This window comes from Theropithecus gelada, chromosome 3, assembly GCF_003255815.1.
Source record: "Theropithecus gelada isolate Dixy chromosome 3, Tgel_1.0, whole genome shotgun sequence".
Lineage (NCBI taxonomy): Eukaryota > Metazoa > Chordata > Mammalia > Primates > Cercopithecidae > Theropithecus > Theropithecus gelada.
Window position 1 is genome coordinate 154,088,452 of NC_037670.1, and position 15,110 is coordinate 154,103,561.

Sequence of the window (15,110 nt, forward strand, 5' to 3'; positions counted from 1 at the left end):
TCTCCTGACCTCGTGATCCACCCGCCTCGGCCTCCCAAAGTGCTGGGATTACAGGCTTGAGCCACCGCGCCCGGCCCTAGCCTGTTTTTCTAAAATGATCATTCTTCCTATTGGCTTATACCTCATATAAGGATTTAACCTTATAAACTTTGAAGTTCTTTTTTTTTTTTTTTTTTTTCTTTTGAGATGGAGTCTCGCTCTGTCACCCAGGCTGGAGTGCAGTGGCCGGATCTCAGCTCACTGCCTCCCGGGTTTACGCCATTCTCCTGCCTCAGCCTCCCAAGTAGCTGGGACTACAGGCGCCCGCCAACTCGCCCGGCTAGTTTTTTGTATTTTTTAGTAGAGACGGGGTTTCACCATGTTAGCCAGGATGGTCTCGATCTCCTGACCTCGTGATCCACCCGTCTCGGCCTCCCAAAGTGCTGGGATTACAGGCTTGAGCCACCGCGCCCGGCCAACTTTGAAGTTCTAAGACCTTCAAAGGTAGGTGTATTAGTCCTTTACTAATACATCTACCTAAGAAGGTAGGTGTATTAGTCCATTTTCACACTGCTATAAAGAACTAACTGTGACTGGGTAATTTATAAATAAAGAGGTTTAATTGACTTATAGTTCCACATGGCTAGGGAGGCTTCAGGAAACTTAATCATGGCAGAAGGGGAAGCAAGGCACGTCTTACATGGTGGCAGGAGAGAGAGAGACAGAGAGACAGGTGCAGGGAGGGAATGCCAGGGGAACTGCCAAACACTTTTAAACCATCAGCTCTTGTGAGAACTCACTATCACGAGAACAACATGGGAGAAACTGCCCCCATGATCCAGTCACCTCCCACCAGGTCCCTCCCTCAACATGTAGGGATAACAATCAAGATGAAATTTGGGTGGGGACACAGAGCCAAACCATATCACTAGGCTTGTAAGATTCATTTTTGTGTGTGTGTAAGTAGGCAGCATAAATACTGTCTAGAATACATAAACATAGCAGAAAATATAATCCTGTAAAGTTGCTGTGGCAACATCAGCTGCTTATGTTGCAATAAACATAATGGCAATACTTTTTGAAACTTTTTTATTAGAGACCAGGATACAACTGCATCTCTGGAAAGATAATGAGTCTACCAGTTTGTGCTATTTTTCTCTCATCCCCTTAGTTATTGACCTACTTGGAGGATTCTTCAGCTGCAGAAGTTGCATTATGTAGCCAGTAATAATATTTATTTTTCCAGGTGCTTGGGGTAGAGTATGGGAATTTTTCTTTTTTAATCCACATAACGAGATATTTATAAGGAAGTGTGTAGAGTCCAGCCCACTCAGCAGACAACCCAGGATTCAAACATTGTTGGAACTTCTAGACAAACCTCATTTTCTCTTCCATTTTTTTCCCTAAAATAGTGCCATTATATTGATAGAGCCCATTATATTGGTGGTTGGAGGACCCAGCGTCTGTCCACCCTTTCTGTTCATGATAGAAAAATGTGTGCATGTCCAGTGTATTACTGTTAGGTTGAGACATTTCACTGGCAGTGGTGGGAATGCAGACAACAAACAACAATATCTGGTTCCGACCTGGGCTAGAGCTAAATGCGTCCTGGGTTGGAGGTTCACTTCTATCACCAAGCCCTACCAGAAGCAAGGGAGATTTGACCTAGGGGGCTCCCTCTGGCCCGGGCCTTACCAATAGTGGCACTCAGCTACAACATAGACCTATCGGTTTTGTTTTTTTTTTCTCTAATTCTTTTCAGTCCAGTCTCTTGTATGCTTGAATCTCCTGTCTGTTTGGTAGTCTGACTTTGCAGGAATGTAGCAGCAATTTTGAACGAATTGGTTACTTTGAGTTTTAGAAATGTAAGTCCTTAAAGATCTTGAAAATGATTTTGGTGATGAGCTGCCACAGCTAGTTGTTCATCCAATGGCCTGGGAAATGCAGAACCATGAATACCATGCCTGTTAGACCTGGAACAGGCGATGGCACCCTCCTTGAGAAAATGTGATTTTAACTGAGAAGCAGTATTTCTGGAAAATTTTTCCACTGGCTTTCTCCTATTGTTGTTACCTGTAATTTCATCATCTTTTCATTTAATTCTGTTCAGTATGATGTCTTTGGGACCAGTGGGTATTTTTATTTGCTTGTAGAAGTGTTTGTTCTTAGGGCTATGCTATGACTCAGGAAGGCCAGCCCCACCCACTCTCTTGTTGCTTGGCACCAATCCTCCCTGGTTGTTGGGCATCTTGTTTACTTCTGCCCTTAATTCCCTGCAGGTGCGTAAGTACAAGAGCATGATCCTGGAAGACCTGGAGTCTGCTCTGGCAGAACACGCCCCTGCGCCACAGGAGGTTAATTCAGAACTGCCGCCTCTCACCATCGACGGAATTCCAGTCTCTGTGGACAAAATGACCCAGGTAAGGGGTGGGAGGTGAGGAAGAGACTCAGAGGCAAGTGGCACAGGTGTGGGCGGGCCTCTGATCACTTTTCTGCATTTTGTCCTCAGTGATCTGACCAGGGAGTGAGATGCAGACTGGTGTCTGGTAGTGAAACAGTAGCAGCCTTGGAAAAGACATTGTAGTGCCAGAAGAGTGCTCCCAACCAAGGGCATGGCTGTGGTGTCCTCTTCTGGCGTTTTTTTTCCCCTTTCACTTGGCCCTTTGGGTTGGATTAAAAAAAAAAAAAAAAAAACTTTTAGCTTGGGGTTGGTCTGAACAAAAGAACATTAGGAGTTTGATGAATCACAATCAAGGTGGCCAAGTAAACTTTTAGCCCTCGGGCTGCTCTGCTCCTCTTTCAATGTAAATCCTGAATACCTCCATAATTATTACTAAGTACAGCTCCCTTCCACAGGGAATAAGAATGTAAAACTCAGAATGACAGTCTTCTGAGTCGTTGATTTGATCTTCCTTTTTAAAATTTTTGTTTAATTTTTTTTAATTTTGTGATTTCTAAAGATGGGGGTCTCACTGTGTTGCCCAGGCTGATCTCAATCTCCTAGGCTCAAGTGATCCTCCTGCCTCAGCCTCCCAAAGTACTGGGATTATAGGCGTACTCTGCTGTGGCAGCCTGATTTCCTCTTCCTTTAAGAAGGGAAGTCAAAATGTACTTAGCCTGATAAATCAGCATACCTCAGTAATTTTTATGAGATTATCCCTTTTATATATTTTTAGTTTAGCTTGATCAAAATCAAACACCTTTTTAACATATTTTCCCATCCTATTTCTTTTTTTTGAGCCGGAGTCTCGATCCGTAGCCCAGGCTGGAGTGCAGTGATGCGATCTTGGCTTACACTGCACTTGGCTCACTGCAACCTCCGCCTCCCGGGTTCAAGAGGTTCTCATGCCTCCGAGTAGCTGTGATTACAGGTGTGCGCTACCACACCTGGCTAATTTTTGTTTTTTTTAGTAGAGATGGGATTTTGCCATGTTGGCCAGGATGGTCACAAACTCCTGACCTCATGTGATCCCCCTCCTGGCCTCCCAAAGTGCTGGGATTACAGGTGTGAGCCACCACGCCCAGCCTACCCTGTTTCTTTATTAATTTACTTTTCTCTTGCTAAATCCACTTGTCAGGTTTTTTTCCTTATCTTATTCAGTCTTCAGCACCTTTTGACACAGTTGATTACTCCTTAAAGCATCTTCTCTCTGTCTGTTGACCGCACCCTCTTCTGAAGATCCTCATCCCTCACTAGGTGCTCCCCTCATCCCTTCTGGGGCCCCTCTTCCTCTTCTCACCTGATCATCGATATGCTGTTTTCACCCAGCTTACGTTCATTGTTAGATGTCTGGTCCTCACATGCCCCAAACAGAACCTTTGGTTGTTCCTACTCTGCACGCCACATCTGTTCCTCTCCAAGTGTTCCCCATATCAGTTAATGGAACTGCTGTCCATCTGGTTGCTCAAGTCCCAGCATGGAAGTAATCCTGATTTCCCTGTTTTGCCCTCTCCCTCCACAGTCCCCTGCCATCCTCCACATCTAATTCAGCATCAGGTCATGTCAGTTCACCTCTGAAATGTACTCTGACACTGGCCATTCTTCTCACTTCCCGTCAGCACCCAAGTCCAAGCCTTTAGCATCTCTTGTATAGCCTATCCACTGTGGTCTGCTGCAGTCCATTTTCCACGTAGCCATCCTAGTAGTTTTTTAAAAAACTTACATCATGCAGGGTGTTGTAACTCACGCCTGTAATCAAGAGGAGGATCCCTTGAGTCCAGGAGTTTGAGATCAGCCTGGGCAGCAGGCTGGAATTTTTTTTTTTTTTTTTTTGTCTCTACAAAAAATACAAAAATTAGCCAGGGCATGGTGGTGTGTGCCTGTAGTCTCAAATACTTGGAAGGCTGAGGTGGGAGGATCGTTTGGGCCCAGGAGGTTGAGGCTACAGTGACCCAAGATTGTGCCACTGCACTCTAGCCTGGGTGACAGAGCGAGATCCTGCCTCAAATAAATGAGTGAATGAATGAATAAATTTATTTATTTATTTAATTCAGGCTGTATCACTTCCTTGTTTAAGCCCTTTAATGGTTTTCAACTATTCCTAGAATCGAATTCAGACTGTGCTGTGGCCTTGAAGGCCCTATGTAATCTGGCCTCTTCCTGCCTCATCTTCTTCCCCTCAGTCACTGGGCTCCGGCCACTCTAACCCTCTTTTCCTCAAACACCCTGCATCCACTCTTTTGCTTTCGCTATTCCCTTTGCCTGAATATTGTTCTGCCAGATGATTGCATGATGGACTTTATCTTATTCAAAGTCTAGCTCAAATATCACCTCCTGAGACAAGCCTTTCTTGATTATCCCACCTAAATGAAGCTTTCTTCTTCCCCACCAAGCCACTAATACATCCTCTGTGTTCTTGTCTGTGTAACACTTGTTACTACCTGAAATAATCCCATTTGTTAACTTGTATACTTATTTGTGGTCTCCCCAGCTAGAATTTGAGGAATTTAGTTTCTGTCATTTACTTCTGTTCAGTATAGCTGCTCAGCCTCTGAAATAACATGTCATCTAAATAATAGTATCTGTTCAGTAAATGACTTCAGGGTTAGAGCAAAAATGAGTTAAGTGTAATGGTGGGGAACAGGATCGCAAGTCCCCTGGGCAGGTGTTGACCCAGTGCAGATGCTAATGCTGCCTCTCGGGGTGGCACTTTTATTTTTTATTCCATCTGAACCAGCAACTTGGTCTGAAGTAATACTACATTTTATAAATATAAACGTAAATAGTGATCTTTTGATTGTTGGATTCATAGCCCTTTCTGTGGACACTGGAAAGATCTCTAAATAATGGTTCAGAAAGGAAAGCATTATCTAAACCAAGCTTGCCCAATCCACATCCCGCAAGACGCATGCGACCCAGGATGGCTTTGAATGTGGCCCAACACAAATTCGTAAACTTTCTTAAAACATTATGAGATTTTTTGGCGATTTTTTTTTCTTTAGCTCATCAGCTATTATTAATGTTAGTATATTTTATGTGTGGCCCCAGATAATTCTTCCTCTAATGTGGCCAAGGGAAGCCAAAAGATTTGGCACCCCAATCTAAACTTTTCTTTACTGTCTTTTAACAGTTTCTGTTATTCTGTTTCTAGAGGCATTCTGACTGGTTCAAGTAAAGAAAACATAAAGTGAATTATTTTTATCTGGTTGATGTAAAGAATCGACTCTGTCTCAGATGTAAAGTATATCTAAAACTGCCTAAGCCTTTGGTTTCGAATGCTGTGTTAGGTTAACTCCTCTCCTGTGAGGGGAATTTGTTTTTTTTTTTTTTTTTTTTTTTTGAGACGGAGTCTCGCTCTGTCGCCCGGGCTGGAGTGCAGTGACCGGATCTCAGCTCACTGCAAGCTCCGCCTCCCGGGTTCACGCCATTCTCCTGCCTCAGCCTCCCGAGTAGCTGGGACTACAGGCGCCCGCCACCTCGCCCGGCTAGTTTTTGTATTTTTTAGTAGAGACGGGGTTTCACAGGATGGTCTCGATCTCTTGACCTCGTGATCCACCCGTCTCGGCCTCCCAAAGTGCTGGGATTACAGGCTTGAGCCACCGCGCCCGGCCAGGAATTTGTTATTCTTTGTCACATTTGGTGTGCTAGGGTAAAACAGTCTGAGGTTTTGATTATATTAAATCATTGTGGATACTGGGTTTCATGAAAATTGGCTAGTGGCCGCAGAAGTCAGCAAACAGTTTAGTTATTATCATTTTGGAGGTAAGACATTTGAAAGTGTTGTTTTCCATTTTTATCAAAACCACACTCGGTAGAGCTTGGTGTGCTGGTGAATGAGGAGCTGGATCTCAGTTGTCAAACGCATAGATGCGTTGCTGGAGGTGCACATTTTCTCTATCATATGCTCCCTCCTTCCCCTTCTTACCAAAGATGATGACTAAAAAGTCAAACGTAACAAATAAAATAAAACAAACAAATGAGGAGGAAGAGGGAGCAGGATGATGAAAAACCCAGCTCCCAACTGAATGGGAATTTCCAAGTATTTGGATCCTGGCATTTTCTCCCCTCAGCGTTTTATTGTTGTTTGTTTTCCTCAAATACTTTTTTCTTAATCTGAGCTAAATAGCTAGCGCTCTCTCTCTCTCTCTCTCTCTCTGTCTCTTTTTTTTTTTTTTTTTTCTGAGACGGAGTCTCGCTCTATTGCCCAGGCTGAAGTGCAATGGCGTGATCTCAGCTCACTGCAACCTCTGCCTCCCGGGTTGAAGCAATTACCCCACCTCAGCCTCCTGAGTAGCTGGGACTACAGGCATGCACCACCATGCCTGCCTAATTTTTTTTGTATTTTTAGTAGAGTTGGGGTTTTACCACGTTGGCCAGACTGCTCGCCAACTGCTGACCTCAAGTGATCTGCCCGTCTTGGCCTCCCAAAGTGCTGGGATTACAGGCATAAGCCACTGTGCCTGGCCAATAGCTCTCTTTTATAATTGATCCTAAAGACTTTCACTATTAATGGGAGTAAAAGGAGGGTTTTATTTCCACCCAAACCTAGATAGGCAAGGGTATGGGACTACAAGCAGTCTAATGCACTGTTAGTGGGAATGCAGATTGGTACACTTTCTCTAGAGGGCAGGTTGGTGTTGGCAATGCATATCAAAGTCTAAAAGGTGTATATCATGCCCTCCAATTAAACACAGATGTACATTGTTTATTACAGCATGTCTACAGTAGGAAAATTGGGAACAATGTGATTGGTTAAATTACGATAGTGTTTAGAATTTATATAGGAAGACGAGCAGCATAGCCCAAAAGAGATGATACGGTGAACTGTTAGACACTAAAAATGATGATTTGCTCTTTATTGCAGTAGAATAATATTTGTGGTATGTTAAATTAAAAAAAACTGTAAAGTAGCATTTTTTATATACTGTAATTTGAGGAGTTTAGGGCTTTACTTTTCAGTTTCTTTTGGGAGATTTTTTAAAAATTCTGGGAACACAGAATTGAGCTGATTTACCTCATTTTCTGTAACATTAACATAAAATATGCCCACCTCTGTGTGTATAGAACTTTGGAGGGGTGCACATATTAACACTGGGCACAGTGGCTCACATCTGTAATCGCAGCACTTTGGGAGGCTGAGGCGGGTGGATCACCTGAGGTCAGGAGAGCAGCCTGGCCAACATGGTGAAACCCTGTCTCTACTAAAAATACAAAAATCAGCCGGGTGTGTTGGCACGCCCCTGTAATCCAGCTACTCGGGAGGCTGAGGCAGGAGAATCGCTTGAACCTGGGAGGTGGAGGTTACAGTGAGCCCAGATCATGCCACTGCACTCCAGCCTGGTTGACAGAGCAAGACTCCGTCTCAAAAAAAAAAACTGATTGTAAAGTAGCATTTCTTATATACCGTAATTTGAGGGGTTTAGGGCTTTATTTTTCTGTTTCTTTTGGGAGATTTTTTTTTTTTTTTTTTAATTCCGGGAACACAGAATTGAGCTGATTTATCTCATTTTCTAAAACAATAACATAAAATGTGTGTATAGAACTTGGAGGGATGTACATTAAAATATTAACACTAATTATCTATGCATGGTGGCATTATAGGTGATTTTCATTTTATCTAAATAAGCATGAATTGCTTTTATAATAGAAATACAAAAAACTATTTTCCTATTTTATATTAAACTTGAATTTTTTAAAGTGCAAAGTTAGGCCAAGCGCAGTGGCTCACACCTGTAATCCCAGCACTTTGGGAGGCTGAGGTGGGTAGATCACCTGAGGTCAGGAGTTCGAGACCAACCTGACCAACATGGAGAAACCCCGTCTCTACTAAAAAAATTAATAAATACAAAATTAGCCAGGCTTAGTGGTGCATGCCTGTAATCGCAGCTACTCGGGAGGCTGAGGCAGGAGAATCACTTGAACCCGGAAGGCGGAGGTTGCGGTGAGCTGAGATCGCACATTGCACTCCAGCCTGGGGCAACAAGAGCGAAACTCCGTCTCAAAAAATATATAAATAAATAAATAAATAAACAAATAAAGTGCAAAGTTTGATAATGTTTCTGCTTTGTTTTGCCCAAAGATTATTTTTATTTATGTTAGCACGAAGATGTCAACATCTCTCTTTTCCCCCGCCTTATTTTCCTCTTAAATAGATACTTTGTGTTGGAAGGCACACTGCTAAGTTCTTTACAGGGGCATCTCATTTAATCCACCTTTGTGTGTGTGTGTATGTGTGTCTTAAAAATTCTTATTTTATAGTCAAGGAAGCAGAGCTCAGATATGGTTTATAGCCATTAAGAACAAGTACATTTTACTGGACATTAATTCTAGATTTCAGAACATATGGGTAATTTATGACTTCCTTGAAGTGATAAAATTCTAGAACTATCAAACTGGACTGTAATAGAGATAGACTTGGGTTAACCAGACAGCTCTATTATCATCTTATCTGCACTTGATGGTATAGAGATGACTTGATATTGATGACCCTAACTTACAAATCTATATAGGATCCTAAGATACATTCTGAATCGTCTAAAGAGAGTAAATTATATTCAATATTGTTCTAATATTATGCGTTGCATTATTTTGTATGTTTACAAATGAGAAAGTTAGCATGATTTATTGGAAAGAATACTAACTCAGAGTCAGAAGATCTATTTTCTAGTCTCAATTCTACTACGTATAACCATGGTTCTCACTTTCATCTTCTGATGAAATACATGCCCTCCTACCTTTTTTTTTTTTTTTTTGAGATGGAGTCTCGCTCTGTCGCCCAGGCTGGAGTGCAGTGACCGGATCTCAGCTCACTGCAAGCTCCGCCTCCCGGGTTTACGCCATTCTCCTGCCTCAGCCTCCCGAGTAGCTGGGACTACAGGCGCCCGCCACCTCGCCCGGCTAGTTTTTTGTATTTTTTAGTAGAGACGGGGTTTCACCGGGTTAGCCAGGATGGTCTCGATCTCCTGACCTCGTGATCCGCCCGTCTCGGCCTCCCAAAGTGCTGGGATTACAGGCTTGAGCCACCGCGCCCGGCCATGCCCTCCTACCTTAAGGAGTCAGAGGAAGAAAAATAAAATTTGGTGTAGGAAAATGTTTTGAAAACTAAAGCACCACACCAAGGTATTATTACTAATTATTAATGGTAATTATATGTATTGCCTATATTCATTTTTTAATAACCTGAACATACCATCTCTCAGCCATGCTTTATTAGAGAAAGTTCATGAACCAAGAATTTTAATTTTTCTCAACAGTTAAGTGGAACAATACAGCTGGCTTTTTTTTTTCTTTTCCCCGGTGTCTACGAAAACAAAATATTTTTCAGATTGAAAATTGAGGCATAAATAGAAAATGAAATGTATGAAGGAAGCTAGTGACAAATAGAACTTAGGGCTGCATTCATATTGCCAGTGCTTTTTAAAAAATCTTTTTTGTATAAAACTGTATTGTATTCATTATTCAGGTTGACTCTTTCAGCCAGTCTGCACTAAACATTTACTTTTCTTTTTTCTTTTCTTTTTTTTTTTTGAGACAGTCTCACTGTGTCGCCCAGGCTGGGGTGAAATGGTGCAATCTCGGCTCACTGCAACCTCCACCTACTGGGTTCAAGTGATTCTCCTGCCTCAGCCTCCCCAGTAGCTTGGATTACAGGCGCAGGCCACCACGCTAGGTTAATTTTTTTGTATTTTTAGTAAAGACGGATTTCACCATGTCAGGCTCATCTCGAATTCCTGAGCTTGGGCAATCTGCCCGCCTTGGCCTTCCAAAGTTTTAGGTGTGGCTCACAGGTGTGAGCCACCGCACCCAGCCAACATTTGCTTTTTAAGAGAATTTTTTACTTGCCCCAAAACTCTCAAAATTGTCTCCTACACAGATAAAAATTGCACATAACGATGTCTGAAGTTCTGTGAGAACTAAATGCTCTGTTCTTTTAGGAAGCCGCTCTCTTGGGTTTTGGCTTTTGTCTTTTTTGTTTCGTTGAAAGTATGATTCTTTATTAGTAAATAGGATGTTTTACCTGAAAAGTTTCTGTTTTTACTATTATAACTATAGTAAGATTTTAAGTCTCTTGTTTTGGTGCCATGAGTTGGAATAGTCCTTATTTTGGCGGGGGCGGGGTGGGAGGTGGGTGTGCGTGTTAGAAAACTACATATGTCTGTGGTGTTTTTAGTAATTAAAATGAAAATTTGGATTTCGAATCACCTTTAAGAATAGTGGCTGGAACTTACTCTATACTTATTCCATATCTGTTTAGAATTGGAGGAGGTTGAGATAAAGCTTAGCAAAAGGGATCCTTAGTTTGGGGTAGGTTCTGCAACCCCAGAATTCATTTACAGTAAAGTCTCCTTTTTCAGATTTTAAAAATCAGGTTAGCAAATTTGTTTTAGGATACTACAGACCAGGGCCTAGTGGATGGGCTAAGTCAGTGCCTCTCAAACTTCTGAGTGTGCAGCAGTCACCTGAGAAGTCCTGTTCAAATGCAGATTAGGAATCAGTAGGTCTGGAATGGGCCTGAGGTTCTGCCTTGCTGGTGAGCCCCCAGGTGATGTCAATGCTGCTGTTTCTCAGATTATGCTTTGAGTTCAAGGAATTGCGTAGCTGGCCGGGCGCGGTGGCTCAAGCCTGTAATCCCAGCACTTTGGGAGGCCGAGACGGGCGGATCACGAGGTCAGGAGATCGAGACCATCCTGGCGAACACCGTGAAACCCCGTCTCTACTAAAAAATACAAAAAACTAGCCGGGCGAGGTGGCGGGTGCCTGTAGTCCCAGCTACTCGGGAGGCTGAGGCAGGAGAATGGCGTAAACCTGGGAGGCGGAGCTTGCAGTGAGCTGAGATCCGGCCACTGCACTCCAGCCCGGGCTACAGAGGGAGACTCCGTCTCAAAAAAAAAAAAAAAAAAAAAGGAATTGCGTAGCTTCTTGCAGAGTCTTTAAGCAATAATTATGATTTTGCTAGTGGAAAATCAATTCTGCTCTTTACCAGACGTGGGTCCTATAGGCTTCTCTTGTTCTTGGGAGGTGGTAAATCTCTTTGGAATCTGTATTGGAAGACATCCAGGCATATATTATAATTCTAGAAGAAGCATCACTGGAAAGACCTGGGCAGTATTATTGATTAAAATCCACTCTTCTTTCCCTTCTCCCTTCCCTCACCTTCCTTGAACTTACTGCCTTCCTCTTACTGTCACTGGGGCAATCTTTGTTGCTTTAATATTCCCGTGGCTTGATGATGCAACAGGATAGTAATTTATAGCAGTTTCAGGTAAACCTTCTGAAATGTTCAGCACAGTGCTTGCTTCATTAGGAAGGAGTTATTCACAAGGCTTTAGAGATGTTTTACTTAGAAAACAGCCAGTCAGTTATCTGCTTAAGTTTTTTGAGAGTTTTGTTCTGTTTTGAAAAAAACATAGGTCTCACTTCTTCTACCCGAAAAGTAGAAAACATTATGCTGATTGAAATAAGCAGGACACAGAAGGAAAACATTGGGTGATTCTACTTATATGAGGTATCTAGAGTGGGCAAAATGATAAAGATAGAAAATAGAAGTGGCCGGGCGCGATGGCTCACGCCTAATACCGACACTTTAGAAGGCCAAGGCAAGTGGATCACTTGAGGTCTGGAGTTCGAGACCAGCTTGGCCAACATGGTGAAACCCTGTCTCTCCTAAAAATTTTTTTGTATTATTTACAAAAAAAATAGCTGGGTATGGTGGCAGGTGCCTGCAATCCTAGCTACTGGGAACGCTGAGGCAGGAGAATCGCTTGAACCCGGGAGGTGGAGGTTATAGTGAGCCGAGATTGCGCCACTGCACTCCAGCCTGGGTGACAGAGAGAGACACCATCTCAAAAAAAAAAAAAGAAAGAAAGAAAATATAAGTTACCAGGGACTATGGGGAGGTAGAAGTCAGGAGTTATTGTTTTAGTGGGCACAGAATTTGTTTGAGATGATGCTTTAAAAGTTCTAGAAATAGGCCAGGCATGGCGGCTTACACCTGTAATCCCAGCGCTTTGGGAGGCCGAGGCAGGCAGATCACGAGATCCGGAGTTTGAGACCAGCCTGGCCAACATAGTGAAACCCCGTCTCCAGTAAAAATACAAAAAATTAGCTGGGCATGGTGGCAGGTGTCTGTAATCCCAGCTACTTGGGAGGCTGAGGCAGGAGAATTGCTTGAACTCAGGAGGCAGAGGTTGTAGTAAGCTGAGATAGCACCATTGCCCTCCAGCCTGGGAGACAGTGCGAGACTCCATCTCAAAAAAAAAAAAACAGAAAGTTCTAGATATAATGATGATGGTTATACAACATTGTGAACATATTTAGTGTCACTAAATGGTACATGTTAAAATAATAAATGTTATGTGTATTTTGCCATTGTTTAAAAAAAATTTTTTTTGAAAAGAAGGACTGGATAAAAAGTATTTTAGTTTGGTGGTTCTCAAAATTGGCTGCATAATAGAATCACCTAGGGAACTTAAAATCCTAGTGCCCAGGCCACACTCCAGACCAATGAAGTCACAGCCTTCAGGGATGGGATCTAGGCATCTGCAGTGTTTAAACTCTCCAAGTGATTCCAGTGTGCAGGCAACTTTGAAAACCACTATGGTGGATCACAATTCCAAACTGCTTCTCCAGAATTTACTGGCAAAGCAGGTTCTTCTTACTGTCTGAAATTATCATAAAATGTTTACGTATATGATGTCTTGTCATGTTTAGTAGGCATGATGAGATTAAGAGAATATATATGGGCCAGACGTGGTGGCTCTTGCTTGTAATCCCAGCACTTTGGGAGGTCGAGGCAGGAGGATGGTTTGAGGCCAGGAGTTTTGAGACCAACCTGGGCAACACAGCAAGACCTCATCTCTACTAAAAATTTAAAAATTAGCTAGGCATGGTGGTGCATCCATAGTCCCACCTACTCAGGAGGCTGAGGTGGGAGGATCACTTAAGCCCAGGAGTTCAGGGCTGCAGTGATGAGTCATGATCACGCCACCGCACTTCAGCCTGAGCAAAAGAGCGAGACCCTGTCTCAAAAAAGAAAGGAAAAGAAAGAGAGAATATATACATAACAAATAAACACACTGGTTGTGTTCTTAAATAGAGCATAGCATATTTCGAGTAAAGAATAAGGGTATATTCAGAAATACTAAAGAGAAGAAACTAGCCATATAAATTACTTACATAGGATACAACTGGACTAAGGAAATATTTGCAATTTATATGACAGAATTAATATCCAGAGCAGATTAATATTTTCTTCATATTCATAAGATAAAGATAATTAGAAAAATAAGCAAACATTATAAGCAGTTCACAGAAAGGAAAAATAACCAGTAAACATATAAAAAGATTGTCAACTCACTGGTAATGGAAATTAAAATAAGAAACCATTTCCCCCATGTCAGATGAGCCAAAATAAGAAAACTTGATAGTAAGGCTGGGTGCAGTGGCTCATGCCTGTATCCCAGCACTTTGGGAGGCTGAGGAGGGTGGATCACTTGAGGTCAGGAGTTCAAGACCAGCCTGGCCAACATGGTGAAACCCCATCTCTACTAAAAATACAAAACAATTAGCCATCCATGGTAGCGCACGCCTGTAGTCCCAGCTACAGGTTGAGGCAGGAGGTTCACTTGAACCCGGGAGGCGGAGGTTGCAGTGAGCCGAGATTGCACCATTGCACTCCAGCCTGGGTGATAGAGTGAGACTGTCTCAAGAAAAATTAAAAAAGAGAGAGAAAACTTGGTAATAAAATGTGGAAGAGGTAATAAAATGTGGAAGAGGATGAATGGGTATTGTCTAGTACTCTTAGTGACAGTGGAATTGGCAAAGTCTTTCTGGAGGACAATTTGGCAGTGTATTAAAATGTTAAATCCATATACCCTTTAACCAGCAATTCCACTTTTCTGAATTTTCTGTGCACAAGTTTTCTGTGCACAAAGAAGCATGTACAAGCACTGTTTGTACAGCAAGAGAAACTGTAAGCAATCTAAATGTTTATCAGTAGGGGAATAACTAAATAAAATGGAAATTCTATACCATGGATACTAGGCAACTGTTTTTAAAAATTATTGTAGTTGCACTACCATGAGAAGATCTCTGACAAAATGTTGAGTGGAAAAAACAAGTTATAAAATAGTGTACAAACACAAAATACATTTGTGTTTTTCTTTAATCGCATAAAACTGCCTTTCTAGCATGTATTTATGTAGATGTATAGAATCTGGCCTAGAAGGAAGGCTGTTCATCAGACTCATGCCTCTGGACAGGAGACTGGATTGAGGGAGAATAGATGGCAAAGAGGACTTTGACTTTACCTATATTATTTACATTTTTGTACAGAAGAGTACAACAAGCATAAGGTAACAGAAACTAACCAACCTGTGTTCTTCAAAGAGAAAGTAGGACTTTAAGAGCATTTTGATTAATGAGAGGGAGAAAGTTTGATAGGTTGGGGGTGCCGAGATACAGAAGCAGAAGTCTTGACTTGAGAGAGGAGTCTAATTGAGTGCCTTCATTGGCTGGCCTTCAAATTCACTAATTCTGAAGTTATGTTCATCTTTTCTCCAAACTTGCTCTTCTTGTGTTTTCTATGGGAATGTGTTTTTAGGGGAAATGAGATTAAGAGAAGCCAGTGTTTCTGCTTGGAATGGTGTTTCTGATAATAACCACCATAGTCATCTCTCTGAACAGAGATCAG

The 15,110-nt window shown here is 42.2% G+C and overlaps 1 protein-coding gene across 3 annotated transcripts in view; it reads left to right on the forward strand.

Moving 5' to 3' along the window:
• NRF1 (nuclear respiratory factor 1) overlaps window positions 1-15,110 on the forward strand; it is a 119,489-nt gene that overhangs the window by 45,656 nt on the left and 58,723 nt on the right. For all 3 annotated transcript variants that reach the window (XM_025381000.1, XM_025381001.1, XM_025381002.1), the window contains one exon: window positions 2,259-2,399. In XM_025381000.1, coding sequence (XP_025236785.1) covers window positions 2,259-2,399 — 141 coding nt within the window. The remainder of the gene's footprint in view (window positions 1-2,258; window positions 2,400-15,110) is intronic.